This window comes from Daphnia pulicaria, chromosome 1, assembly GCF_021234035.1.
Source record: "Daphnia pulicaria isolate SC F1-1A chromosome 1, SC_F0-13Bv2, whole genome shotgun sequence".
NCBI lineage: Eukaryota > Metazoa > Arthropoda > Branchiopoda > Diplostraca > Daphniidae > Daphnia > Daphnia pulicaria.
Window position 1 is genome coordinate 27,737,116 of NC_060913.1, and position 25,655 is coordinate 27,762,770.

At 37.1% G+C, this 25,655-nt stretch overlaps 8 protein-coding genes and 1 long non-coding RNA gene across 12 annotated transcripts; 7 read left to right on the top strand and 2 right to left on the bottom strand.

The window, feature by feature from the left end:
- Positions 1-843: 843 nt before the first annotated feature.
- On the top strand, positions 844-8,907 carry LOC124313356 (tyrosyl-DNA phosphodiesterase 2-like). Of its 4 annotated transcripts, none has more exons than XM_046778266.1 (7): positions 844-985; positions 7,304-7,466; positions 7,546-7,700; positions 7,765-8,010; positions 8,093-8,195; positions 8,274-8,441; positions 8,507-8,907. In XM_046778266.1, the coding sequence occupies exons 2-7, from the start codon at positions 7,329-7,331 to the stop codon at positions 8,795-8,797; spliced, it is 1,101 nt and encodes a 366-aa protein (XP_046634222.1). In that variant the 5' UTR covers positions 844-985; positions 7,304-7,328; the 3' UTR covers positions 8,798-8,907. The 4 variants fall into 4 exon arrangements, with proteins under 4 accessions (XP_046634222.1, XP_046634213.1, XP_046634203.1 ...); XM_046778257.1 differs by having other exon boundaries at positions 844-982; positions 7,302-7,466; XM_046778247.1 differs by lacking the exon at positions 844-985 and adding an exon at positions 6,870-7,013.
- Positions 1,013-12,908, top strand: LOC124313382. Its single transcript, XR_006910691.1, has 6 exons — positions 1,013-1,154; positions 1,273-1,435; positions 1,515-1,666; positions 1,740-1,951; positions 12,687-12,799; positions 12,894-12,908. It is a non-coding gene; the product is annotated as an uncharacterized LOC124313382 (long non-coding RNA).
- LOC124313348 lies at positions 3,844-6,065 on the top strand. Its single transcript, XM_046778235.1, has 7 exons — positions 3,844-4,133; positions 4,248-4,402; positions 4,472-4,576; positions 4,652-4,921; positions 4,980-5,085; positions 5,215-5,385; positions 5,459-6,065. The coding sequence occupies exons 1-7, from the start codon at positions 4,002-4,004 to the stop codon at positions 5,762-5,764; spliced, it is 1,245 nt and encodes a 414-aa protein (XP_046634191.1). The 5' UTR covers positions 3,844-4,001; the 3' UTR covers positions 5,765-6,065.
- Positions 9,854-11,839, top strand: LOC124313338. The gene is made up of 7 exons (XM_046778223.1): positions 9,854-10,137; positions 10,235-10,389; positions 10,456-10,560; positions 10,632-10,898; positions 10,965-11,061; positions 11,187-11,357; positions 11,423-11,839. Exons 1-7 carry the CDS (start codon positions 10,006-10,008, stop codon positions 11,741-11,743), a joined length of 1,248 nt encoding a protein of 415 aa, XP_046634179.1. The 5' UTR covers positions 9,854-10,005; the 3' UTR covers positions 11,744-11,839.
- A 736-nt stretch (positions 12,909-13,644) lies between the features above and the next one.
- LOC124320876 lies at positions 13,645-15,474 on the top strand. The gene is made up of 8 exons (XM_046783782.1): positions 13,645-13,789; positions 13,903-14,057; positions 14,127-14,231; positions 14,303-14,587; positions 14,647-14,746; positions 14,864-15,034; positions 15,102-15,266; positions 15,448-15,474. Exons 1-8 carry the CDS (start codon positions 13,658-13,660, stop codon positions 15,472-15,474), a joined length of 1,140 nt encoding a protein of 379 aa, XP_046639738.1. The 5' UTR covers positions 13,645-13,657.
- Positions 15,475-15,799: 325 nt separating this feature from the next.
- Positions 15,800-19,190, top strand: LOC124320984. Its single transcript, XM_046783898.1, has 8 exons — positions 15,800-16,044; positions 16,121-16,476; positions 16,541-17,208; positions 17,281-17,724; positions 17,793-17,963; positions 18,037-18,166; positions 18,232-18,338; positions 18,400-19,190. Exons 2-8 carry the CDS (start codon positions 16,137-16,139, stop codon positions 18,724-18,726), a joined length of 2,187 nt encoding a protein of 728 aa, XP_046639854.1. The 5' UTR covers positions 15,800-16,044; positions 16,121-16,136; the 3' UTR covers positions 18,727-19,190.
- Positions 19,191-20,662: 1,472 nt separating this feature from the next.
- LOC124320986 (serum amyloid A-5 protein-like) lies at positions 20,663-21,606 on the top strand. The gene is made up of 4 exons (XM_046783901.1): positions 20,663-20,788; positions 20,856-20,945; positions 21,030-21,123; positions 21,204-21,606. Exons 2-4 carry the CDS (start codon positions 20,897-20,899, stop codon positions 21,445-21,447), a joined length of 387 nt encoding a protein of 128 aa, XP_046639857.1. The 5' UTR covers positions 20,663-20,788; positions 20,856-20,896; the 3' UTR covers positions 21,448-21,606.
- A 1,666-nt stretch (positions 21,607-23,272) lies between these two features.
- Positions 23,273-24,232, bottom strand: LOC124320888 (acid-sensing ion channel 1-like). The gene is made up of 4 exons (XM_046783795.1): positions 24,018-24,232; positions 23,719-23,938; positions 23,550-23,661; positions 23,273-23,480 (listed from the first exon to the last, which is right to left on the bottom strand). Exons 1-4 carry the CDS (start codon positions 24,230-24,232, stop codon positions 23,338-23,340), a joined length of 690 nt encoding a protein of 229 aa, XP_046639751.1. The 3' UTR covers positions 23,273-23,337.
- Positions 24,106-25,318, bottom strand: LOC124320985 (acid-sensing ion channel 1B-like). The gene is made up of 5 exons (XM_046783899.1): positions 25,149-25,318; positions 24,988-25,069; positions 24,825-24,913; positions 24,566-24,743; positions 24,106-24,487 (listed from the first exon to the last, which is right to left on the bottom strand). Exons 1-5 carry the CDS (start codon positions 25,313-25,315, stop codon positions 24,290-24,292), a joined length of 714 nt encoding a protein of 237 aa, XP_046639855.1. The 5' UTR covers positions 25,316-25,318; the 3' UTR covers positions 24,106-24,289.
- Positions 25,319-25,655: the final 337 nt, after the last annotated feature.

Genomic DNA, 25,655 nt, shown 5'->3' on the forward strand with positions numbered 1-25,655 from the left:
AATTCAACATTTTGTTAGATTTCAATATCAATAGATATCAATGCCGGAAATGTAGCTCAGATGGTAAAGATAGCAAAATTACAACAGTAGGCCCTATTACACTTGTGCCAAATCAGTTAGATGTCCGAGATGCCCGTGATTTTTGTGAAACGGCTTTCCGACGATTATATGCGCCAAATATTCTTAACAAGCAACGGGGATGTAGCTCAGATGGTAGAGCGCTCGCTTAGCATGCGAGAAGTACGGGGATCGATACCCTGCATCTCCACAATTAATTTTATTTATGGGAAATTTCTATTTGCCTTTTTTCTCTCGCTGTTATTTACGTTGTATCCCTCTCACTTTTCAGAACACATGACTGACTTCAACGAACGATTAGTTTAAACGTTTTTATAATGAATCTTTTAGAAATAGCGACATACTGCATTAATGGCCGAAATTGGCTTTCAATTGCAAGTGTGTCGTTCTAATTACAGCTTCACTTTAGCTTGCCAAAAATTGAATCATTATACAACTAATAACCTGGTTGATTGATCTTCAAGTAGAGAAATCAAATAGAAATGTCAAAATCCGTAAATATATTTAGATTTTGTTTTCAAGTTATTTATACCGTCAGTCATCACAGTTCGTGTGGTCTCAATCACGCGCGCTTATTTATTCAAATGTCAACAACATGACAAGGATCTGTGCTCTGTGACAGACTGCTGATTTTTGGGTTAGCAACTGATTCCACCTGTGGTAGCAAACTGTTAGGGAATTACATTTGGTGTGCTCATTTGAGTTGATTTTTTTGCCGTTAGAGTTCTTATTGTTTCGCAGTCGTGGCTGTCTCCTGTCTGCCATTCGCCATTGTAATTTTAATTTAGCGTTTTAATTCCAGAATCAGTGGTCACTGGTCAGTTCTCACTTCTTAGTTGTATTTAAATTCAGCTGTCTGAACTGCGTATAAATTTTTAATCAAGTTGGGGCCAAACTTGACTTTAAGGTAATTTCTTAAGCTTGTTTTACTCAATATTGTCAGTTCAAATTGCCATGATACACGCGTAAGTCGTATGTCAGCAACGAATTCTTTGTGCGAGACCCTCGATTGGCTTTAAATATTTCATTACACTAAAGCCCTAAAGCGTTGGTGAGTGGTGATGGTCCACTTGTCGGTACGTGAAATATTTTTAAACGCACAACCTTTTCCACAATGGCATCAACTATATTTATAATAAAGGGGCTAAATAAGGAAGTTAATCCTGAATCAACTCAATTATTTTATATGGACAGAATAATAGCCTTCAGTGGCTAAAAGATGGCAGATTCTGGTGGTGCCGAATTGAATGAGGATGAATTCCTGTGTTGCAGTATTTGCTTCCATAAATATGATCTCCAGCTCATGCGACCTAAAGTGCTGCCTTGCTCACACACATTTTGTTTCACCTGTCTCAAGGTAAAATCAGCCATCAACATGCATTTGTATATAACATGTTTTTGTTTTGTTTTTTAAATTTTAAATTTGTGAACTCTAGGCTCTCCATTCAGGAAACATTTTGAAATGCCCCGTGTGTCGACGCAATGCCGTCGAAATCACAGACGTTATGACCTTACCGAACAACAAATACGTTCAGTACATCGTACATCTCAGTGAAAAGTTACGGGATGCTCAAGCCCAGATAAAACGGTGGGTTATACATTTTGCGTCTATTTACAAATTCAACTTTTAAAATTTAATTTCTGTTTGGACATTCATTTAGTAATAATGTCATTGAAATTTCATCAAAACCAGCCCCCAAAATTTTGCGCGTTATAGACTGGGGACGATTGGTCAGTGGATGCACAAGTTTCAGTAGGATTATGCTCCTACAAAATCCCGACTTATTGTATTCGTTAAAGAAATCGATGGAGATCTACTTCTTCTTAAAAAAGCTTTCCCAAAGTTCAAGTTCATAACATCCGAAGAGCTAAGGTAAATTGGATGCAATTGAAATGGCTGGCAGTTTTATTATTTCGCTAATTTCTGTCTTTTGGGTTTACTTCATCAAGGGTTGTAGTAATTATTAACGAAACAGTGTCTTATGACTCCCACTTAACCTTAACCAAAAAGACTTCACCTTTTCTTCCTAAAGATGCAGCTACAGGTCGCAAAGATTTCATCCTCGAAGTCAAAGTGAGTGAAATTCTTAAATTGTCGACAGTACCCAATCTCATAATCAACTTTTATCCGTTTCCATAAATCATTAATTTTTTAGGCGCACTGTGGTCCTGTGAGACTCAAGTTATTACACATAGAATTAGGTGTACATGCAGGAAAAGAACGTCGCCAAAATGATTTGAAATCCATTTTCAAAGATGTGGAGCATACGAACCCTTTTGTCAACGTTATTTTGGGCGTAGGAGGGTATGTGGGCAACAAAGAGGTTTTAAAATGTTTCTAAAATCAGACTTGAATTTTTTTTTAAATTAACATTTGTTTGTTGGTCAGGTAATGGATATCGGAGGATTGCCTAAATGTATACATTGCATGTGGGAGGCGTGCGATAAACCTCAAAAATGCAAACTAGAATTCACCTCGGACGTTGCTGGGCTTAAAACAGAAAGTTTAAATGAAGAGAACTTTACCGCCGAATTGATTCGTTCAGAGCACCTGTATAGATCAGATCGCTTCTTTTTCTCCCCGTCAGCTTTGGGAGCATTCGTCGAACCAAAGTCGTTCCGTTTTCTCTCTGTGCACAACCATTCGTTGGTTATAGTAGATTTGAAATTAATCGTCGAGCAACCTAAAAAAATGAAATGAAATTTTGTTAAAACATCAAATCATTTCCTTATGCAGAACGACAATGAGGTAATTAAGTCAGGATCTGTTCATTTTTAAGTTTGTTGCATAAAGCCAATTACATTTGAATAATAAAATATGCTTTCTTCAGATCGTTAAAGTGAAATTCATCTCAGTTTCCGAGTTAGAATATTGACAGACTTGCTGATAGTTTAAAGTGTTTCTAATTCGATGTTTCTACGCACTTTTCGCCACTTTTTGATGCAGGCAGCTTGCTGAACGCAGTAGGAAGCATCGATTGAAGTGTTATATCGGATTCGTAATGGTTTCTGTTTTTCTGATTTAGATTTTCGGTGAAATTCCGCCCAAACCAAAGAAATGATTTCCCTTTAACTTTTCTTTAAGCTCCAGGCAAGTAAATAAAGTCATGAGAATCCAGAAAGATATCATTAAGGGAGGTAGAAGTAACCCAGAACAATGGTCTAATTTTAAAATGTAGCTCCATTGGGGATGTAGCTCGATGGATTGTAGAGCGCTCGCTTAGCATGCGAGAAGTACGGATTCCCTGCATCCACACATTCGATTCCTTTTAAGGATTTCTAGAGCATTGCCATATAGAAAACTTTATATTTTCTTCTGTTGGTTCCCTATTTTGCATACATTATATTCTCAAAATTTACATGACTGATTTCAACAAACGAGCAGACGTCGTATTTTAACAAATTTTCTATTGGATTTAAAAATTGGTAGTTGTTCCATAATATTGTATATTACTTTCATGGTCAACTAATAATATGCAAGAATTATGAAAAGTAGAAACTTTAGATTTCGATTTCCAACGAAGAAATGAGCGCATCTTCCTTGCGCATTTATTAACCTTTTTTACAAAGATCCGGCTGGGCTGGGGGCCTGGCCTGGGCCTGAGCTGCGATGGCAACTATAAACGAGAATCTGCGAACGTATCATAATATCACATTTCACAGGCGATCACTTTGATTTTCCCAGCAAAATGTTTTCAATTACATCAATCATAAAAGAGTCATGAGCTTGAGATTGATCATCTTATTTGTAGTCTGCGGCTCTGGCGGTCTGGCCCCTCTGGCTCTGCGACGTCTGCATCTGTAATGCACAGACGTTATTGCGTGGCCTTGAGAGTTCGTCTGAATTCGAAAACAAACAGTCTGTCTCGAATTTAAAACTGATTTGTTTCACTCATCCATCTAATTATATTCTAGGCAATAAAATGGCTACAGGAGGTTCAAATGAAGATGATTATTTATCAAGTTGTGGCATATGCTTCATCAAGTATGACCTTCTGATGAATCGGCCCAAAGTACTGCCTTGCTCTCACACATACTGTTTCACCTGCATTCAAGTAAGTTTCTTGAAACAAAACTAGTCGTAAAAATGTTTGGATGATTTGCAGTGTGCGATTAAAATTAATTTTGCTATTGCAATTTCTCTGCATGACTTTTCCTACTTTGATTAGGCCTTGATTAGTTCTGGGAATCCATTGAAATGTCCTATGTGTCGAAAAACAGCAGTTGGAATTGATAAAGTTGAATCCCTACCCAACAATGTTCATGCTGAACACAATATTCTTTTGAATAAGAAGTTAGAGAAAGCTGAAGCTGAGGCCAAATTGTTAGTTCTTTATTTTAAATCATTCAGTTGCTCTTTAAATAGTAAATTTTAACTCACTTTTTTTTCTAGATCCTCAAAGTTACTGGATGCATATTTCAAATCCAACAAGTCTGAATGCCAAGTGTTTGTTGTAACAGATGATCATGAGCCAAAGGTTTTGTCTTTCAATGCCAGGTCAAATATTGATTCATTTCCTTTAAGAATTGTTGAGTTAATTGAATAATTTTTTATCTGTTGTAAATAATGCAGTAAAGAAGTTGTCAACCATTTTCATCAAGCTTCTATGAAGATTCCGAATACGGAAAAACCAGCTAAATTGCGAATTATTTCTTGGGAATCTTTCATGGATAATACCATTCCCGAGTTTCCTCTGTTGGTGACATCACTTGTTAATGTCTTGAAAGCACAAAATCCTGATGTTGTGTTTCTCTACCATGTGGAGCCGGACACTCTCGATCGCCTTAGACAAAGTCTTCCCAATTTCAAATTCATTTATGATTTCCACGATGTGGAGATGAGGTACATTACTATTCACTTAACTCCAGCATCTGTGTAATTTTTTTTAAATTATTACTAGCGTAACTCTGTTGAACACTTCCGTGTCTTATGATTCCCACGAAGTCGTACAACTTCCCAAAGAGGATGAAAATGGTTTCTATAGCTATAGCTTTCTTAAACTTGATGTGAGTTATTGACCTTAATTATTTTAGTTTCTTTCTTGTTTTTAATTTTGTCTTTTTTTTTTAACTTGTTTATAATCAAGACTTGGTAATTCTCCTTATTATTTCTTTTCTTTTCTTTTCTTACTCAAGGCGCATGTGGGAACTCTGAAACTAAAATTAATCAACGCTGAGATCGACATGTTCGCATCTGATATGTGGCGGGAGAATTTTACGAAAATGATGTTACACGAACTTTTAAAAGGATCCGATGCAGCAGCGAACGTTATTTTGGGAATGAGAGGCTGCAGTGGAAGTCAAAATGCATGTTTTTCTTTCTATGTAATTCATTACTTCTTAGTTAATTAATAGAACTTCTTAAAATTTACATTTCTAGTGGGATACCTACCAACGAGACGTTGGACTACCTCATCCCACCGTTGATGTATGGGAAGCGTGTAAAAAACCAGGAATGTGCAACTTCATCTGGCGCCATGACATGACTGAAACCGATGTCTTGGAGTATAAGGATTTTAACGGTGAATCGCCCAATGCTAATGACGACGAATATCGTCTTTTACGCGTATTCTTACGTCCGTCAAATTCTGTTTTCGCTCAACCAAAATTCTATGGTGAAATTCAATTCTTAAACATCACCCGAGCCACTTACTCAGCGATTTTAGTTGATTTTGATATATTTTAAGCACATTCTGTCTTTCGTGATTTAGGATGACTTTAAAAATCCAGAACTTTGAATTGTTTCATTTTGCGCCAATTGCAGTTAAAATAAACAACATACGTACGTTGTAAATTTCTTTTGTCAAATTGAACAAATAATTTTTTATCCTACTTTGTTTACTGAAAACAATTCTCAACCATCCGTTATTTTGATCCAGTCCGAATTCAAAATCTAAAAAGTTGGAATCAAATTGTTGTATTGTTTGAAAAATCCGCGCTCTTTTCAGGTTGTCGCTTGGAGCGCTCATAAATTATCTCCTCTTTGATTGACTACAATTTATTTTTTAGAGTTTCCCTCCTTTAGGCCATACATCGGAGATTGAATTCAAACTAAAACATCAAGCCACGTTACAAAACTCCAGCATGGAGTTAAGCTACGTCGACGCAAGGCCGTCGAAATTGCAAAGGTTTTGACCCTTTTAGCTGGACATTTGCAGGTGATGTAGCTCAGGTGATAAAGCGATTGCTTGGCATGCGAGAAGTACGGTGATCGATACTCTGCATCCTCAACAAAACGTTCAGTTTTTCATTGCGTAAAATGTCTAATTTCCTTTTGTCTCTCGCTATTATTTACGTTGTATCCTTCTCACTTTTCAGAACACATGACTGACTTCAACGAACGAGTAGTTTAAACATTTTTATAATGAATCCTTTAGAAATAGTGACATTACTGCATATTGGCCGAAATTGGCTTTCAATTGCAAGTCTGTCGTTCTATTTTAGCTTCACTTTATAGCTTGCCAAAAATTGAATCATCATACAACTAATAACCTGGCTGATTGCTCTTCAAGTAGAGAAAAACAAATAGAAATGTCAAAATCCGTAAATATATTTATATTTTGTTTTCGAGTTATTTACACCGTCAGTCATATCACAGTTCGTGTGGTCTCAATCACGCGCGCTTATTTCAAATGTCAAACTACATGACAAGGATCTGTGTTCTGTGACAGACTGACAGACTGCTGATTTTTGGGATTGCAACTAATTCCACCTGTGGCAGGAAACTATAAACTAATTAGGGAATTACATTTGGTGTGTTCATTTGCGTTGAATTTTTTGCCGTTAGAGTTCTCATTGTTTCGTGTGGATAAAGTCGTGGTTGTCTGCCATTGTAATTTAGCGATTTCCAGAATCAGTGGGCAGTTGTATTTGAATTCAGCTTCCTGTATACCTCGTATAATTCTTAATCAAGTTGGGACCAAACTTGATATAAGGTAATTTCTTAAGTTTGTTTTACTCAATTGTCAGTTCAATAATTGCCCTGATCATAATTCATATGGCCCTGATACACTCGTAAGTCGTATGTCAGCAACGAATTCTTTGTGCGAGACCCTCGATTGGCTAAATATTTCATTACAATAATGCGTTGGTGAGTATGGTGATGGCCTATTGTCGAGTAAAAAATATGTGGGGTATTTTTAAATGCATTTTTCACAATGGCATCAATTATATTTAAGTACATAAGGAAGTATATCCTGAATCAACTCAATTATTTTATTTTCAGAATACTAGCCCTGAGTGGCTGAAAGATGGCAGATTCTGGTGGTGGCGAGTTGAATGAGGATGAATTCCTGTGTTGCAGTATTTGCTTCCATAAATATGATCTCCAGCTCATGCGACCTAAAGTGCTGCCTTGCTCACACACATTTTGTTTCACCTGTCTCAAGGTAAAATCAGCCATCAACATGCATTTGTATATAACATGTTTTTGTTTTGTTTTTTAAATTTTAAATTTGTGAACTCTAGGCTCTCCATTCAGGAAACACATTGAAGTGTCCCGTGTGTCGACGCGAGGCCGTCAAAATCACAAACGTTTTGACCTTACCGAACAACAAATATGTTCAATACATCATTCATCTCAGTGAAAAGTTACTGAATGCTCAAGACCAGCAGATAAAACGGTGGGTTACAATACAGCAAATTCAACTTTTAAAAATTTAATTTTTACTTGAACATTCATTTTAGTAATAATATCCCGGTACAACGTATCTACGTCGGTGGCTGTACCGTCAAAGTTTCATCAAACCCAGCTCCCAAAAATTTGCGCGTTTTAGACTGGGGACGTTTGGTCAGTGGATGCGCGTTTTTCAGTGGGATGTTGCTCCTGCAAAATCCCGATATTGTATTCGTTAAAGACATTGATGAAGATCTATTACATCTTCTTAAAAAAGCTTTTCCAAAGTTCAAGTTCATAGCACCCGAAAAACTAAGGTAATTTGGATGCAATTGAAGTGGCTGGCAGTTTTATTATTTCGCTAATTTCTGTCTTTTTGGATTTATTTATTTGATCAAGAGTTGTAGTAATTCTTAACGAAACCGTCTCTTATGACTCCCACTTCACCATAAGTCTTCCTGAAGATGCAGGTAGTCGCCAAGATTTCATTCTCGAAGTGAATGTGAGTGAAATTGTCAAAAAGGACCCTGTTCCTCATAATCAACTGAGCTATGCGTTTTCACATTCACTCATTTTTTAGGTGCATTGTGGTCCTATGAAACTCAAGTTATTACAAACGGAATTAAGAGATTATGTAGGAAGAGAACGTCACGGAAATCATTTGAAAGCCATTTTCAGAGAAGCGCAGCATACGGACAAAACTGTCAACGTTATTTTGGGCGTAGGAGGATATGTGGGCTACAGAGAGGTTTTAAATATGTTTTTAATATCAATTGCATTTGTTTTGCTTAACTGTTTTTTTTTTTGGGTCAGCTAATGAATGCTGGAGGATTGCCCACAAGGCTAAAGTGCATGTGGGAGGCGTGCGGCAAACCTCAAAAATGCAAATTAGAATTGACCTCGGACGTTGTCAGGCTTGAAATAAAAAGTTTAAATGAAGAGAACTTTACTGCCGATTTGACTGGTTTGGACTACGTTTATGGATCTGATCGCTTCTTTTGGTCCCCGTCACCAAAAGCATATTGCGTCGATCCGAAGTCGTTCCGTGTTCTTTCTTTGCGCAACCATTCGGTGATTATAGTAGATTTGATAATCAAATTTTAATTAAGACACCTAGCAAATGAAATGAGATTTTGTTAAAACATGAAATACTTTCAGTTGCATTAAGCCAACTGCCAATTACAGTTAAATAATAAAATATGGTTTCTCCCAGATTGCATATTAATCGTCAAAGTGACCTTCATTTCAGTTTCCGAATTGGAAAATTGACAGACTTGCTGATAGAGTTTTAAGTGTTTCAAATTCGATGTTTCTACGCAATTTCCACCTCTTTGCGATGTACAGGCAATCGATTGAAGTGTTATATTGGATTCGTAATGGTTTCTGCTTTTCTGATTTAGATTTTCGGTAAAATACCGCCCAAACCAAAGAAATAATTTCCCTTTAACTTTACATTAAATTCCAGTCAAGTAAAACAGGAATGCAGGAGAATTCAAAAAGATATCATTAAGGCAGGTAGAAGAAACTCAGGACAAAGATGTTATTTTTAAAATGTAGCTGAGTATCCACCGGGGATGTAGCTCAGATGGTAGAGCGCTCGCTTAGCATGCGAGAAGTACGGGGATCGATACCCTGCATCTCCAACTTTCGCACCTTTTTGGGATTTCTAGAGCATTGCCATGTGGAAAACTTTCTATTTTCTTCCGTTGCTTCCCTTTTTTCACTCTCAGAATTTACAGAGTGATTTCAACGAACGAGGAAACGTCGTTTTTTTTAAATAATTTTCTTTATTTTTTTTTTTTTATTTCTATAGGAATAGGACTTAAATTGGTAGTTGTTGTATAAAATTGTACATAGTACTTTCATGTGCAACTAATTATGCAAGAATTATGAAATGTTGATTTTTAGATTTTCAACGAGAAAATGAGCGCATCTTCCTTGCGCATTTATTAACCTTTTTTACATAGATAGACCCTGGGCCTGAGCTGCACTGACAAGTTGACAACTATAAACGAGAATTTACGAACGTCACATTTTACATCACATTTTACATGCAATCGCTTTAATTTTCCCAGCAAAATCTTTTCAATTACATCAATCATAATTAATTAGAGTTTGAGATTGTTTATCTTATTTGTAGTCTGCGGCTCTGGCGGTCTGCGCCCCTCTGGCTCTGCGACGTCTGCATCTGTAATGCACAGACTTTATTGCGTGGCCTTGAGAGTTCGTCTGAATTCGAAAACAAACAGTCTGTCTCGAATTTAAAACTGATTTGTTTCACTCATCCATTGAATTATATTCTAAGCATTAAAATGGCTACTGGAGGTTCAAATGAAGATGACTATTTATCAACTTGTGGCATATGCTTCATCAAGTATGACCTTCTGATGAATCGGCCCAAAGTACTGCCTTGCTCTCACACATACTGTTTCACCTGCATTCAAGTAAGTTTCTTGAAACAAAACTAGTCGTAAAAATGTTTGGATGATTTGCAGTGTGCGATTAAAACTAATTGTGCATGACTTTTCCTACTTAAATCAGGCTATGATTAGTTCTGGGAATCCATTGAAATGTCCTATGTGTCGAAAAACAGCAGTTGGAATTGTTAAAGTTGAATCCCTACCCAACAATGTTCATGCCGAACACATTGTTCTTTTGAATGAGAAGCTAGAGAAAGCTGAAGCTGAGGCCAAATTGTTAGTTCTTTATTAATCATTCAGTTGCTCTTTAAATAGTAAATTTTAACTCACTTTTTTTTCTAGATCTTCAAAGTTACTGGATGCATATTTCAAATCCAACAAGTCTGAATGCCAAGTGTTTGTCATAACAGATGATCATGAGCCAAAGGTTATGTCTTTCAACGCCAGGTAAAATATTGATTCATTTCCATTAAGAAATGTTGAGTTGAATGATTTATTTTTGATCTGTTGCAATGCAGTAAGGACGCCGTCAACCATTTTCATCATACTTCTGTGAAGATACCGGATACAGAAAAACCAGCTAAATTGCGAATTATTTCTTGGGAACGTTTCATGGTTAATGACATTGCTGGATTTCCTCTGTTGATGACATCACTTGTTAATATCTTGAAAGCACAAAATCCTGATGTTGTGTTTCTCTACAACGTCGAGCCGGCCACTCTCGATCGCCTTAAAAAGAGTCTTCCCAATTTCAGATTTATTTATGAATTCAACGATCAGATGAGGTAAATTTCTAGTCCATTTCCAGCATGAGTTTGAATAATATTTTTAATTTTTTAAATTATTTCTAGCGTAACCCTGTTGAACACTTCCGTGTCTTATGATTCCCACGAAGCCGTACAACTTCCCGTAGAGGACACTGGTGACTATAACTTTCTTATAGTTGAAGTGAGTTATTACTGAATTATTTTGTTTTCTTTCTTGTTTATTTTCTTGCCTCTTTTTATTAATTTCTTTAGTTTGTTATGACCTTTAATTCTCGTTATTATTAATATGTATTATTTTTACTCAAGGCACATGTGGGATCTCTGAAACTAAAATTAATCAACGCTGAGATTGACATGTACGCAAGTGACATGTGGCGGGAGAATTTTACGAAATTGATATTGGACGAACTAGGAAAGGATTCCGATGCAACAGCGAACATCATTTTGGGAATGGGGGGTTGCTGTGATGAACAAAATGCATGTTTTTCTTTCTCTACAATTCATTGCTTTTGAGTTAATAAATATAATTTTTTTTATTTTAGTGGCATACCTACACACGAGACGTTGGACTACCTCATCGCACCGTTGATGTATGGGAAGCGTGCAAAAAACCAATAATGTGTAACCTCATCTGGCGCTATGACAACATGACTGAAACCGATGTCTTAGAATATAAAAATTTTAACGGTAAAATGCACTATTGCGACGAACATCGTTTTTCACGCGTATACTTACGTCCGGCCCAAACTGTTTTCGCCCAACCTAAATTCTATGGTGAAATTGAGTTCTTAAACATCACCCCAGCCTCTCACTCAGCGATCTTAGTTGATTTCGATGTTTCAAGCACATTTTGTCTATCGTGATTTAGGATGACCCTGAAAATCTAGAACTTTGAATGGATTTATGTTGCGCCAATTTCAGTTAAAATAAACAACATTCGTTGTTATTCTTTTTTCAAATTGAACAAATCATTTGTCATCCTACTTTGTTTACTGAAAATAATTCTAAACCCATCCGTTATTTTTATCCGTTCCACATTCAAAATCTAAAAAGTTGGAATCAAATTGTACTGTTTGAAAAATTCGCGCCCTTTTCAGGTTGTCGCTTGGAGCGCTCATAAAATATCCACAAGGGCATTTTTTTTTAAAGCTTCCCGCCTTTAAGCCATGCAAGTCATCTGGTGGAAAATATCGGAGATTGAATTCAAACCAAAACATCAAGCCACGTTACAAAATTCCAGCATGGAGTTTTAAGTTAATGAGTGAAAGTTACTAGGTCGATTCACCGACTGTCGACGCTTGGCCGTCGAAATTGGAAACGTTTTGACCTTACGGAACAACAAATATGTTCAATACATCATTCATCTCAGTGAAAAATTACGGAATGCTCAAGCTCAGATAAAATGGTGGGTTACATTGTGCGCCTCCTTACAAATTCAACTTCTAAAAATTTCATTTCTATTTGGACATTCATTTTAGTAATAATATACCAATACCAAATATCTATTCCATGGTAGTCCGGTAATGTCATCAAAGTTTTATCAAAACCAACTCCCAAAATTTTGCTCATTTATAGACTGGGGACGATTGGTCAGTGGATGCATATGTTTCAGTAGGATTATGCTCCTACAAAATCCCGACATTGTATTCCTTAACCGTGCTGATGGAGATCTAGGTCTATTAAAAGAAACCTTTCCAAAATTCAAATTCATAACATCTGAAAAACTAAGGTAATTTGGATGCAATTGAAGTGGCTGGCAGTTTTATTATTTCGCTCATTTCTGTCTTTTGGATTTATTTAATCAAGAGTTTTAGTAATTCTTAACGAAACTGTCTCTTAATGACTCCTACTTCCACTTAACCTTAAGTCTTCCTAAAGATGCAGGTAGTCTTCGCAAAGATTTCATTCTCGAAGTGAATGTGAGTAAAATTCAAGGTAAAATTCTTAAATTGTCGACAGTACCCCTTCTCATAATCAACTTTTATCCGCTTCCAAAGATCATTAATTTTTTAGGCGCACTTTGGTCCAAATATCTATTTTTAAAATTTGAATCAAGAATCGCCGGGGATGTAGCTCAGATGGTAGAGCGCTCGCTTAGCATGCGAGAAGTACGGGGATCGATACCCTGCATCTCCACAAATGACTCCTTTTATGGATTTCTGGAGCATTGCCATGTAGAAAACTTTCTATTTTCTTCTGTTGGTTCCCTTTATTTTTAAATAAATTTCACTCTCAGAATGTACATGAATGATTTCAACGAACCTAGCAGACTTTAGTATTTTTCTTTTTTAATTTGAAATTTCCTGTAGGATTTAAATCCATAGTTTTATAATACCATTCATTTAGCTTGAAACCTTCATTTAATCACAGTGTCATTATTTGGTTGTATGAATGCGACTCATATGCAAGATTAATGAAAAGTTCATCCTTCATATTTCTCAAATTAGCGCTCTTTTCTGCGCTTCTTTGCATCTTTTTGCGCTTTAATATTGGCCATTTTAACATACCCTGAGCTGCAATAGTAATTACAAACGTGATTTTGCGAACGTAACCTAACAGAACATTTCTCATTAAATTGCTTTAATTTTCCTAGCAAAATGTAAATTGTAAGCTTGGAATGGAACGGTTGCGAAATTTAAACATTTGCTGCCTTTGATCCCGTTTGGAAAGGGTATTGTCCTTACGTAACTTCTGGTTGTTATAACTTACACAAATAGTCTGTCTCGAATTTAAAACTGATTTGTTTCACTCATCCATTGAATATTCTAAGCATTAAAATGGCTACTGGAGGTTCAAATGAAGATGATTATTTATCAACTTGTGGCATATGCTTCATCAAGTATGATCTTCTCATGAATCGGCCCAAAGTACTGCCTTGCTCTCACACATACTGTTTCACCTGCATTCAAGTAAGTTTCTTGAAAACTAGTCGTAAAAATGTTTGGATGATTTGCAGTGTGTGATTAAATTTCATTTTGCTGTTGCAATTTCTCTGCATAATGGCTTTTCCTACTATCATCAGGTTATGATTGGTTCTGGGAATACATTGAAATGTCCTATGTGTCGAAAAACAGCAGTTGGAATTGATAAAGTTGAATCCCTACCCAACAATGTCCATGCTGAACACAATATTCTTTTGAATAAGAAGTTAGAGAAAGCTGAAGCTGAGGCCAAATTGTTAGTTCTTTATTTTAAATCATTCAGTTGCTCTTTAAATAGTAAATTTTAACTCACTTTTTTTTCTAGATCTTCAAAGTTACTGGATGCATATTTCAAATCCAACAAGTCTGAATGCCAAGTGTTTGTTGTAACAGATGATTATGAGCCAAAGGTTTTGTCTTTCAATGCCAGGTCAAATATTGATTCATTTCCTTTAAGAAATGTTGAGTTGAATGATTTATTTTTGATCTGTTGCAATGCAGTAAGGACGCCGTCAACCATTTTCATCATACTTCTGTGAAGATACCGGATACAAAAAAACCAGCTAAATTGCGAATTATTTCTTGGGAATTTTTAATGTTTTTCTCCATTATTACCGAGTTGAAATTGTTGATGACATCACAGTTTGTTAATATCTTGAAAGCACAAAATCCTGATGTTGTGTTTCTCTACCATGTGGAGCCGGAAACTCTCGATCGCCTTAGACAATGTCTTCCCAATTTCAAATTCATTTATGAATTCCACGATGTGGTGATGACTCAGATGAGGTACATTACTATTCACTTAACTCCAGCATCTGTGTAATTTTTTTTTAAATTATTACTAGCGTAACTCTGTTGAACACTTCCGTGTCTTATGATTCCCACGAAGTCGTACAACTTCCAAAAGAGAATAATTACTGCCACTATAACTTTCTTAAAGTTGATGTAAGTTAGTGACCCGCTGAGAATAGTTTTGTTTCTTTCTTGTTTTTAATTATTTTTTTACTTGTTTAGTTAAGACCTAATAGTTCTCATTATTTTTGTTGTTTTTTTAAAATTAAGGCACATGTGGGATCTCTGATACTAAAATTAATCAACGTTGAGATCGACGCGTTCACATCTGCAAAGTGGCGGGAGAATTTAACGAAAATGATGTTACACGAACTTGGAAAAGGATCCGATGGAGCAGTGAACGTCATTTTGGGAATGGGAGGCTGCCTTAGAAATCAAAATGCATGTTTTTCTTTCTTTGCAATTCATTGCTTCTTAGTTAATTAATGGAACTTATTAAAATTTATAGTGGGATATCTACCAACGAGACGTTGGACTACCTCATCCTACCGTTGATGTATGGGAAGCGTGCAAAAAACCAGGAATGTGCAACTTCATCTGGCGCATGACTGAAATAACCGATTCCTTAGAGTATAAGGATTTTAACGGTGAATCGCCCAATGCTAATGGCGACGTATATAGTTCTTTACGCGTATTCTTACGTCCGTCAAATTCTGTTTTCGCTCAACCAAAATTCTATGGTGAAATTCAATTCTTAAGGCGCGTTTTGGCGTCCGTAAACATCACCCGAGCTTATCCAGCGATTTTAGTTGATTTTGATATATTTTAAGCACATTCTGTCTATCGTGATTTAGGATGACTCTGAAAATCCAAAACTTTGAATTGTTTCATGTTCCCCCAATCGCAGTTAAAATATACAACATACGTTGTTATTCTTTTGTTAAATTGAACAAATCATTTTTCATCCTAGATTGTTTACTGAAAACAATTCTCAACCCATCCGTTATTTTTATCCGTTCCGCATTCAAAATCTAAAAAGTTGGAATGAAATTGTTGTACTGTTTGAAAAATCCGCGCCCTTTTCAAGCTGTCACTTGGAGCGCTCATAAATTATCCCCGATTTCATTGGCTACATTTTTTTAGAGCTTCCCGCCTTTAGGCCATACAAGTCATCTGGTGGAAAATATCGGAGATTGAATTCAAACCAAAACATCAAGCCACGTTATAAGCAAATCGCAGACGACGTGGCAAACAACAGAAAAATATGCGTGCCGTATGCGTGGCATTTTAGTCTTCAAGAAGGTCCCAACAGTTTAACAATTGGTCACCCCCAAAAGTTCATTGTCAGAAGGACCAAGCCAAGCCAACATTACTTTTACGGGTTTTCATTGTGACTCGTCTTATTGATATTTATTGGATATTTCGACAAACCGCAATCGTGTTTTGAACCGGTAAATCACATGTTTGTTTATTTGGTTTTATTTATTTTTTTATTTTGTCAACTGGCTAAATAATATTTTTTTTCAGATTGCACTTGTTGAACATGCCGAAACGCAGATTACGAACCAGTACTAATTTACCCATGAATTCAAGTTGTTTTCTGTGCAACATAGAAATTCCAGGAGATTCAAAAGATCTCTTTGAGCACTTCCGTTCAGTTCACTTTATAACAACCGAGCCAGCTAAAGACACTTCAAATTTTGAGCAGAGTGACAGTCAATCCGAACATTGTCCTGATTTAGAAGAATTATCGTTTCATGACATAGCAATGGAATGTGGTGAGCTACCTCTTGATGCAGATGTAACAAAATGGACTTCAGAAGATGTTGCAAGGAAGCTAAAAATGGAATCCTTTGATCAATCAGTTATTGATACCTTTAAAGGTATTGTTCCTTTAATTTTTGTAACTGTGTTTTCAGCTTGGAGATAAAATGTTGTTCTTTGCAGATGAAGATATCGATGGAAATAGCCTTTTGACGCTTACAAGGGAGGACCTTAATGAGCTCAAACTGAAACTAGGCCACAAGAAAAAGGTGGAAAGATTGATTCAGACTCTCCAAAACCCACCGCCTAAAAAAACAGCAGAGCCTACAGTTTCAACCGCTAATGTGCAGCCAAGCCATCAGCCATCAATGATGAATGTGGCATCAATGGAAACATTTCCAATTATAGTGCAACCCTCAGTATTCTCGCCAAATGTTCCAGTATCATCTCCAAATTTTCCAGTATGTTCTGCGAGTTTTTCAGTCTCTTCACCAACAAACTATCCACTATCTTCAGAAAGTGTTTCGATACTGTCCTCTGAAAATATTTCAGTATTATCTCCAGAAAATGTTTCAGTATTATCTTCAGCAAGTGTTTCAGTATTACCTTCAACAAGTGTCTCAATATTACCTTCGACAAGTGCGTCCGTATTACCGACAACAAGTGTTATGGTATCTTCACCGATATGTGTCCCGATGTCATCGTCAAATGTTTCAGTATCGTCCGCAAGTGCCATTCCCGTGCAATCAGCAATTCCAATAGTTCAACTTCAGCCTTCTGTAACTCACAAAGTTCTCATGCAACAACTTCCCAACATAGACAGCTCCAGCTCTCCGCGAAGATCTGAAAGGGTATATATACCTAATTTGAATTTCATTATTTGTTCACCAAAACTGTCAATTAATTTGGTTTTTTGTACCTAGTGCTGCACTTTCAACGTTAAAGAAATGATCCTTGCGTCGAGTAAAGGGAGAGCCGTTTACGAGGACTATTTAGCCCGTGAAAAAACCTTTCTAACCGTCCCTGAGCGCAGGACTATAGTCTTTGTAGTGGTAGAGGCCATGGTCAACGAGATTGGACTTTACCCTACGACGCAGGAAAAGGATCTGTTGGCCGCTGCGATTATTCAAGCTTTCCCTTGCTTAGGCATTAGAGACGGGAACAATCTCATCCACAGTCACTACTACCACCCCAAATCTGGCGGCTTCATAGAGACACTGTTGAAGACGATGCGCAAAAAGCAACCTGAATGTCGGAAAAGGAAAATGAGTCTGAAGCAGAAAATTCACCGGAGAATTCCTCGAGGATATATCGAAGATTGCGGGCCAGAACTGGAAGAAGAAGAAATTCAGATGCACGAATTTATGGTAAAAATTTATTTTCTGTTCCGTGTCTGTATGCTTTTTTTATCACAGATTTTGGTTCTTATCAACAGGTTCGTTTGCTGAAAAGTTTGATACCGACTGCATCCAACGCCGAACAGATCAACGATGCCATGGAATCGACATTTCCCTTCCGTCAGTATCAAATGAAGAAAAATCTCAAGACTCCAAGCCTCATTCTGGCGGAATATCCGCGCATGGTGGACTTTAACAACGGTCTATTGGTAATATATAAGGGCTTTTCTGTATAAAAATGTGACACCTGACGCTTATTTTGCAATTATTCTTTGAAATTAGATTTTCGACGATTTCAAGAGAAAATATCCTTCGGCCAATGATATCGAGCAGAATTTCATTCACACGTATGGTGATCGACTTATTTTTCTAGCCGAGAAAGAACTGGATGCTCTCCCAGTTTGCAATAATGGTAACAACCAGAAAGTCTCCATACGTATAGAATAGTTAAAAACAACTATTTTATCTTTTCTTCAGACTTTCTCCGTTTGCTGCTGATATGCATCTTCATCATGCCAGAAATAAAAAAAATTCGCAAGAATTCTGTCGATGAAAAAGTTCAACAACTCGTGATGTTCGTATCGGTATGTTCCATTTCATCCAACCCCAAAAAAATGATTGAAATCAGTCTCATTTCTTTTCTAGGAAAACCGTAACCTACAAGAATTCGTGGCCTTACGCCCAACGGATCAAACCAATTCGACTCCGCACCCGTACCTCGTCGGTGTCGGAACGATGACGGAGCCAGTGTACTTCAACTTGGTCATCGATGGCAACATCATTCCGTGCGGCAGCGATTCCCTTACAGCTTTCAAGAATCTCTTTGCGTCCTACTTTGTTTTCCAGTTGCATTATCCGGTTCTCATCAAGCCGCTCTTCAAGTTTTTCGAGGAAAGAGTTTTCCGATTAACTCCCACCATGACTGCCACGACGGCCGACTTTGTGGCACGATTGGAGACTATTCCCAGATGAAATTCCATCCCATTTTCAAATCAAAAGCCACAAAACTTCATACCTCGACTGGATTGTTGACGAATTCGAACATGTTCGTGCCTGTATTCTTCTAATAGTGCCATATCTATTTCGGTTTTTGGTGATTTTTAATTCGACGCATATTTTTTTTTTAATTCTTCCTTTTTTTTATCTCATTTTCATTTACAGCCAAGAATAAACTTAGGTTTATGTGATTAGACGAATGTCGTGTCAAGTTTGATCCAGTGTTGTGCAAGTTTGACATTACAGGACCAAGCCCTTGAATCATTCGTTAACCTCATTCTTAAGACATTGACTTTTTAAAATGCCCTGATGGACAAGGTTGGACTGTGAAATTTGCCGCAAGGTTAATAAGAGAAAGGTGAAAGAAACTATTGAGCAATTCTAACCTTGCGGTTTGTAAAAAAAAGGTGTCAAATGGAGATATTAGAAAATATTGCATATTATTTTTTGTGTTTTCTAATTTATTCTTGAATTTTGTAGTGCTCGAAGAATTCTCAAAAGTTGGCGCAAATCCCCCATATACCATTTCAAAAACTGTTTGTTGTTTGACCACCAAGTTTTAATAAGAGTTTTCTATTTATCGTAAGGGTCAGCAGCCCATCCGGAAAGCAATCAAATAATATGTACCCACCATTACCATCTCGAGTCGGGTGAGCTAGATTTGATGGATGAGAATTGAACATGGTTACTTTTTTCCAATTTTTAAGTAAAAAACAAAATGATTACCCGAAATTAGAAAACATGTTTAATGATTATGTGGTCCTACAGACTTCAATCAAGAATTTGATTTCAAAATCGAAACGAAACCGTCCAAAACTGCAAGTAAATTTTACTAATGCTTAAACAAATCTGACAATGTAACAAAACAGAAAAATGGTGTTCAATTTTGAAGCATTCATGTTTTATTGTACAAAGTAAGTACCACAAGGGACGCGCACTTGTAGAGCACCACCTCTTTAATTATAAAAACATATTACTTTTTATAGCGAAAAAATAATAATAGTGCTCGAGCTATAATCAAAAGTAAACTAGACTTGATAGACTTTCCTAGGGCACTCCATCCAAACCGGTTGTTATTATTTGAGTGGACGTGGCGCAATACCTCGAAGTCATCATAGCAACAGTTCAGGGATTTTACGTATTGCGCCATTGGTAATTTGAATAAATGGCTTCTATACGCTTGCCACGAGTTGGATTGTCAGACTTGTCTCAGATGAGGCTTTACCTTAGCGCCAACGGCGATTTCCGGCTGTATAATGAATACCTTTGTGTATTCTAACCTGTAATCGTTAGACTACATTACACGCCCTAATCACATATGATCTACGGTAAACTCAGATTATTTACTACGACTGTGGCACTGAATCAATTAAGATCAACCAGACCAACCCGATTGTGAACAAAATGTTTGTTTTGTTAATTCGAATCATCCAGTTGCTGTCGACAATAATAATTTGACATTGATGGACTGCCATTTATTTGAATATTTGGGGAGGAAAGTGTTTCTTTCAGGTGTTAAGAAATGATGTGAGCCACAGGAATCGCTACTGCATGCAGTGGATATAATTTATTAATTTATAATCCATTATTCACCCGCCATAAAATGGTCATATAAACGATGAATCATTCCCTACTCACACATTGCAATCGCTTATGGCAATATCAGCACATGGTACGCAATAATTATAACACTTAAATAATAAAATATATGCACCAAACCACAAATATGAATTTCAGATTAACCAATCGGCGACACTGTTGTGCAAACGGTTTTGAGCAGCAGCTGTTGAGCAGCTGTTCAAATAGTAACTTTTCAACGGAAAAATATTGCCAAATGAATCATTTTTATTGCGTAGCTGTGAGTCAATAAAAAGTGCAGACTATACGACTTTCATACGATGCAGATAAACATTTCGGGGATATATAAGAGTCTTCTCCGGCTACAATACGACACTGCACATAATCGCGCTATCAGTTCATTGGCGAACGGAACTTGCTAAAGGAAGACTCAGCACCATTTCTCAGATTACTGTATTCGGTAATAAGAGATAACTTGTCATTTCCAACTTACGCATGTTACTAACTGTAACTTTTTTATTTTTTAGATTATTCTTTCATTTCGATCGCCGAAGGTGGAAAAGTGGAAATGAATTGTCGATCGCTTATTTCTTTGTTTCTTATATGCGTTTGCTTCAGTAAGTATATATATCCATTTCCATTTACTAGCTATTTTTTTTAGCTTGATAAGTTCTGAATAAATTTACGCTGAATTTACGTAGCTGGAGTGGCCCATGCATTTAACTCATGCTCTGCCAGGAAAATGTGGGACGCATACAACGAAATGAAACGGGTGCAATGCAAAAATTGTGACAGGTTTGTTTCAATTCCTTCATAATTCGAAATATTAAAAGGTTCCATAAATGGCTTGTACATAATTAATGGTGTCTTATAAGGTACTTTCATTGTATGGGCAACTACAATGCGGTGTACTCCTGCTCGGGTTCTATGGATGATAAAAAAGCCACGGCAAAGCAAATTAGTGACGTACGCGAATGGGCAATCTTCGGAGGTGGTGCAGACTCTGCTGGGGACCAAGAAGCCAATCTTTTTGGACGCAATGGAGGAAGTTGTGCCTCAAGGTACCTTAAAAATGTCCGCTGTGCCTACAATCCCGCGACGAAACAGTGTAAGTGGTGAACGGTGGTGAACGGTGCGACATATTACATTATCGTAGTCTTGACTAATTTACTATGGCAATAATTCATGTCCCTTGTAGACCATAAATTGGGCAAATATATTCGCCTATTGCCGTATGTGAAAATCATTCTGTAGGAAATAAACAAGGAATAAAATTGATGGAAAAAGTCTGCGTTTTTCTGTCTCTGCCAATCTTTGTTTGCGTGAATGAAGGATGAAATATTTGATAAAACCGAGAGAAAACGGTGTTAACATAAACACTGTTGTATGGAATAGGTATTAATCACGAAAGGTATGGCATAATAAATTCAAAACCTTAACGGGAGAATTTTTCTCAACTTTAAAACAAGAAAAAGATGGCTCGTAAGAGGATCGAACTCATGACCTCCGCGTTATTAGCACGGCGCTCTAACCAACTGAGCTAACAAGCCTTGCAACGCATCAAGTATGTCATACATTATAAATAACATAATGTTCCTGTGACAGTCGAAATCTTGTTAGTGAAAAGCATAAAAGAATTGAAAAAAGTTTGGCTCGTAAGAGGATCGAACTCATGACCTCCGCGTTATTAGCACGGCGCTCTAACCAACTGAGCTAACAAGCCTTGGGGCAATTGAGTAAAAATACAGAAAACATACATATCATCTTACTAAACAAACTTACTTAACGTGTAATGAATACATTTGCTATAAAACTAGTTATAAATGAGGCCATATTCATCTCCATGCGCGTCTCCATGTTGCGGCTTCTATAAGGACGACCAGGACGACCGAACTTATTGTCCTATCATTTTGTTTTTCTCTTAAGAGGAAAAAGTAAAGAAAAAAAATCCTAGTGTGAACTAAATGGGAGAAAATGATGCCAATCGAAATTATTTTTCAAATCTTGGATGGCAGATATAGTTTTCGACTGGTAACTATAAATAGCATCGAAAGTGGCCTCGCGAAAGGAAAACACCGCACAGCAAGTTATAAATAAGACTCGCGGTGCGTGTTGCCTTATAATTTCTGAAATTCTCTATTTCATTTCCGATCGAGTACTCAAACCTGTCCGAAAAATGTCCGATGAAGAATACGGTCGTAATCTGATTAAAATCCCAACAGAATCTGAAGACCAAGCCGAGCGTGACCAGCGGGAATGGTACGCCCTGATTCCCATCGGTACCTTGGCTGTCCTAGGAATCGTGCTATACGCTATCTACCTGCTATTATGGTCCTCATAGCGACAGACCAGGAAACACGATATTCAATCGCATAATGTATACCATTCATTTTGTACACCAACAATAAAATGTGTGGTGATCAATAATTTCCAAGATAATTTCGATTCGGAGTAAACAAAATTCAATATAAATCTGCTTAGCGACTTTCTTAATTATTTATCATACGTACCTACACATAACAATAATTATACCAAGGATAAGGTCATACGAGATAATAAACGATATTGATGGGCAATCGTGCGCAACCATAAAAATGTTTCCAATTTAGGAACAAAGTTCTTTTCCTCTGTCAAGGATGGCGCTGAAAGCACTAATGTTTATTTTTGTTTTTCAGAGCCACAACGTCCGCATTATTTATTATTATCTCTAGTCTAATGTTGACGTATGCAGTTTTACAAGCTGTACGAGAAAATGGATATGGTTCGCGCTAATATCTCACTTTTTAGATAGATTGCTGCCCTTTATTGCTTATTACTTTTTATTCGCTCGTCGCTACATCACTAATTTGATTCCATTCCAGTCAGAATTTACTACACTATTTCAGGATCGTTTATTATATTCTCCAGTGACCTAATTTTGCACATAAAAGGATGTAACAAAAAAAAACGCATACATATAACGGCTTGTATAGCAATCAAATAGTGTGTTTGATTATTTTCGGAATTTAACTAATGCTCGAGTGGTTTCTCTAATGCTGTTTGTACAATGTTAAACATGCTGGATTTTTGTCGTTTCACCAGTCCGGGTGCTTTCGTCAGCCATTTGACTATCTGGCGTGATAAGGCGTCGACAAACTGGACCATAGTCAGCACTGCAATAAAATAAGATAGAAAAACCAAATCATTTTTCGAAATGCTGATAATTCATTCAATAATTCAACCTGAAGCCCCTAAGAGGAGACCAATAGTCCCACCAATATCGCAAAGCAGCGAGATGATGTCATACGCAAATTCTTCTTTTGTTTCTTCATACGTCATGTCGGTAAAATATACCTGAACAAACAAATCGTCAAGTACTTTTTTTCAAAATAAGAATGTTTTGATTTATACTTTGTACTGGGCGCAATCGTCATGGCGGGCGAAGGTATCAGCATTCGTTTCGTAAAGGTACTGTGAACAGGTGCTGGAATATCCGCATTGACAGGCAGCCGGATGCCATCCATTACCTTCCCACAATAAATCTTTCTGCAAGTCTTCGGCAAAAAGCAACTGCTCTGAAGTGTTACAGTACGGGACTGATGTGAAATTCGGTAAATTCATGTACGGCATTCTATATATTATGATGGCGTATAAGAAACAAACTTAATTGGAAAATAATTCTCTCAATTTCCATTTTATTTTTAAAATACCGACATCCCGATTTCTTGATCATTTTTTCGTGAAAACAACGGCTGATGCAACGTGAAACTGTTTTGGACTCGTCAGAAGAACAAGGTGCATGGTATTTACTCTCGGCTTGAAAGTGTTTGAGGGAAACGGCGACATCCTTGTTCCAGCCCTGTTCCAGAAAGAAGCCGTGAGTCAATGCGCGGATGTCGTGAGTGCTGTACCGATCGCTGATCATTATGTAAAATCTTTGCACATCCGTCGTGTTGCCCTTGTTACCTATACATAGTAATATTTATTTTAATTTGAAACAGGACCTATATAGCGTTTGAATTATTCGCATAATTGTTTTTTTACACAATTTGATGTTGAAACCATAAAATTGGCCACTGACTGTCACCGGCAGTCCGGGGAAATGGAGGCAGTAACCCAAAATCGTGAAAATTCGCATTATTTTCCCGTTTTCCGTGCAATTGACCCTCGCCTGCAAACACTTTATAACACACAGCAATTCTCAGTTAAAAAAGGAAAAATATATTGTCAATGAAAAAATATCTTTAGTATATTATACGCTAGTGACGTCGTCTTCCAATTCCCAGCCGGCTAGCTTCCACAAAGTGACTACGTCGTACACGTCGGCCAGTTTGTACATGGCATCGACGGGATCTCCAAATTGTTTTCCATCTGGAAAATGAACTTCGTAGAGCGATTGGAGCTTAACCAGGTCTAAATGAGACGTGTCTCTAGTCCTAAATTATTATATCCCATTATTACCATTTTATTACCCTTTATATAGTACCGGTATAATTGAATAATCCAAGAGGACTTACAAAGTGTCGCGATAAGGGCAGAGTGTGATGGATGGAAACATTAGAGAATCATTTCTTATGAATCGCACTGTAGTCGAAACCGGTCGAGTCTACGCGCAAATGAAAATAAATTCTAAATTAGTAAAATTTAGGTATAAGATAGGCTATGTTATGCTAATCAAACCAGGTAGTAATTTAAACGGTCGCGAGTCTGTAGCAGCATTAAGGTGAAACAGGTCGTCAATACCAATAACCAAATTAGCCTCCTATTAATTTAAAAAATGGAAATCTATTAGTTCATGATCAAAGTGACCAAATGGAATGGAATAAATTTGAAAACCAAACCTGATCAAGTGAGCTTGACTGTCCAAGACCGTCTGGAAGCCAGCGATGCCGATGTCGCTCCAACACGACGGCTGAGGATGAATCCCAACAGATGAAGGAAATGGATATGTAATTCCGTTGATGGTATATGACGCCTGAAAATCATCGCTTGAGTGGTCGTGAATCATCCACGCTAGTCTTCGATGATGAATGTCGCGCCTTTGTCGGAAACCAGCACTGAAAATGTTAACAACGCATTTAATGACAATTTAATCAATAGGTTAAAATAAATTCTTACTCGTGATTCTGGATCGTGTCGTCGTTTGGAAACGAAGAAAACAGACTCGGTAAGAATGATTTTTGCAATGATTTTTGCGTCATTTGTGCACGAATGACTGACCACATCCGGTCTTGTGTTCCTGCAATGCTGTCATTAGTTAAACTGAGTCCCCACATTGTTTGGTTTGAAACATGAAAACAAAGCAATCGATTATGTCAGCCCATCGGCCTATATGTCAATGTACAAGG

What these genes read in the sequence shown, in the direction of transcription:
- LOC124313348 (XM_046778235.1), top strand. Translation starts at nt 4,002, where the DNA reads ATGGCTACAGGAGGTTCAAATGAAGATGATTATTTATCAAGTTGTGGC. An exon ending in GTTTTGTCTTTCAATGCCAG is followed by an intron (nt 4,577 to 4,651) that starts GTCAAATATTGA and finishes TAAATAATGCAG; the next exon opens with TAAAGAAGTTGTCAACCATT. An exon ending in ATAGCTTTCTTAAACTTGAT is followed by an intron (nt 5,086 to 5,214) that starts GTGAGTTATTGA and finishes TTCTTACTCAAG; the next exon opens with GCGCATGTGGGAACTCTGAA.
- LOC124313356 (XM_046778266.1), top strand. Translation starts at nt 7,329, where the DNA reads ATGGCAGATTCTGGTGGTGGCGAGTTGAATGAGGATGAATTCCTGTGT. An exon ending in CAAGACCAGCAGATAAAACG is followed by an intron (nt 7,701 to 7,764) that starts GTGGGTTACAAT and finishes CATTCATTTTAG; the next exon opens with TAATAATATCCCGGTACAAC. An exon ending in GATATGTGGGCTACAGAGAG is followed by an intron (nt 8,442 to 8,506) that starts GTTTTAAATATG and finishes TTTTTGGGTCAG; the next exon opens with CTAATGAATGCTGGAGGATT.
- LOC124313338 (XM_046778223.1), top strand. Translation starts at nt 10,006, where the DNA reads ATGGCTACTGGAGGTTCAAATGAAGATGACTATTTATCAACTTGTGGC. An exon ending in ACTGTTTCACCTGCATTCAA is followed by an intron (nt 10,138 to 10,234) that starts GTAAGTTTCTTG and finishes TACTTAAATCAG; the next exon opens with GCTATGATTAGTTCTGGGAA. An exon ending in ATAACTTTCTTATAGTTGAA is followed by an intron (nt 11,062 to 11,186) that starts GTGAGTTATTAC and finishes TTTTTACTCAAG; the next exon opens with GCACATGTGGGATCTCTGAA.
- LOC124320876 (XM_046783782.1), top strand. Translation starts at nt 13,658, where the DNA reads ATGGCTACTGGAGGTTCAAATGAAGATGATTATTTATCAACTTGTGGC. An exon ending in ACTGTTTCACCTGCATTCAA is followed by an intron (nt 13,790 to 13,902) that starts GTAAGTTTCTTG and finishes TACTATCATCAG; the next exon opens with GTTATGATTGGTTCTGGGAA. An exon ending in GTGGTGATGACTCAGATGAG is followed by an intron (nt 14,588 to 14,646) that starts GTACATTACTAT and finishes AATTATTACTAG; the next exon opens with CGTAACTCTGTTGAACACTT.
- LOC124320984 (XM_046783898.1), top strand. Translation starts at nt 16,137, where the DNA reads ATGCCGAAACGCAGATTACGAACCAGTACTAATTTACCCATGAATTCA. An exon ending in AGTTATTGATACCTTTAAAG is followed by an intron (nt 16,477 to 16,540) that starts GTATTGTTCCTT and finishes TGTTCTTTGCAG; the next exon opens with ATGAAGATATCGATGGAAAT. An exon ending in TTCAGATGCACGAATTTATG is followed by an intron (nt 17,725 to 17,792) that starts GTAAAAATTTAT and finishes TCTTATCAACAG; the next exon opens with GTTCGTTTGCTGAAAAGTTT.
- LOC124320986 (XM_046783901.1), top strand. Translation starts at nt 20,897, where the DNA reads ATGAATTGTCGATCGCTTATTTCTTTGTTTCTTATATGCGTTTGCTTC. An exon ending in TCTTATATGCGTTTGCTTCA is followed by an intron (nt 20,946 to 21,029) that starts GTAAGTATATAT and finishes GAATTTACGTAG; the next exon opens with CTGGAGTGGCCCATGCATTT. An exon ending in CAATGCAAAAATTGTGACAG is followed by an intron (nt 21,124 to 21,203) that starts GTTTGTTTCAAT and finishes GTGTCTTATAAG; the next exon opens with GTACTTTCATTGTATGGGCA.
- LOC124320888 (XM_046783795.1), bottom strand. Translation starts at nt 24,232, where the DNA reads ATGATCAGCGATCGGTACAGCACTCACGACATCCGCGCATTGACTCAC. An exon ending in ACGATTGCGCCCAGTACAAA is followed by an intron (nt 23,662 to 23,718) that starts GTATAAATCAAA and finishes TTGTTTGTTCAG; the next exon opens with GTATATTTTACCGACATGAC. An exon ending in TCTCCTCTTAGGGGCTTCAG is followed by an intron (nt 23,481 to 23,549) that starts GTTGAATTATTG and finishes ATTTTATTGCAG; the next exon opens with TGCTGACTATGGTCCAGTTT.
- LOC124320985 (XM_046783899.1), bottom strand. Translation starts at nt 25,315, where the DNA reads ATGATTCACGACCACTCAAGCGATGATTTTCAGGCGTCATATACCATC. An exon ending in AGTCAAGCTCACTTGATCAG is followed by an intron (nt 25,070 to 25,148) that starts GTTTGGTTTTCA and finishes TTAAATTAATAG; the next exon opens with GAGGCTAATTTGGTTATTGG. An exon ending in ACCGTTTAAATTACTACCTG is followed by an intron (nt 24,914 to 24,987) that starts GTTTGATTAGCA and finishes ATTTGCGCGTAG; the next exon opens with ACTCGACCGGTTTCGACTAC.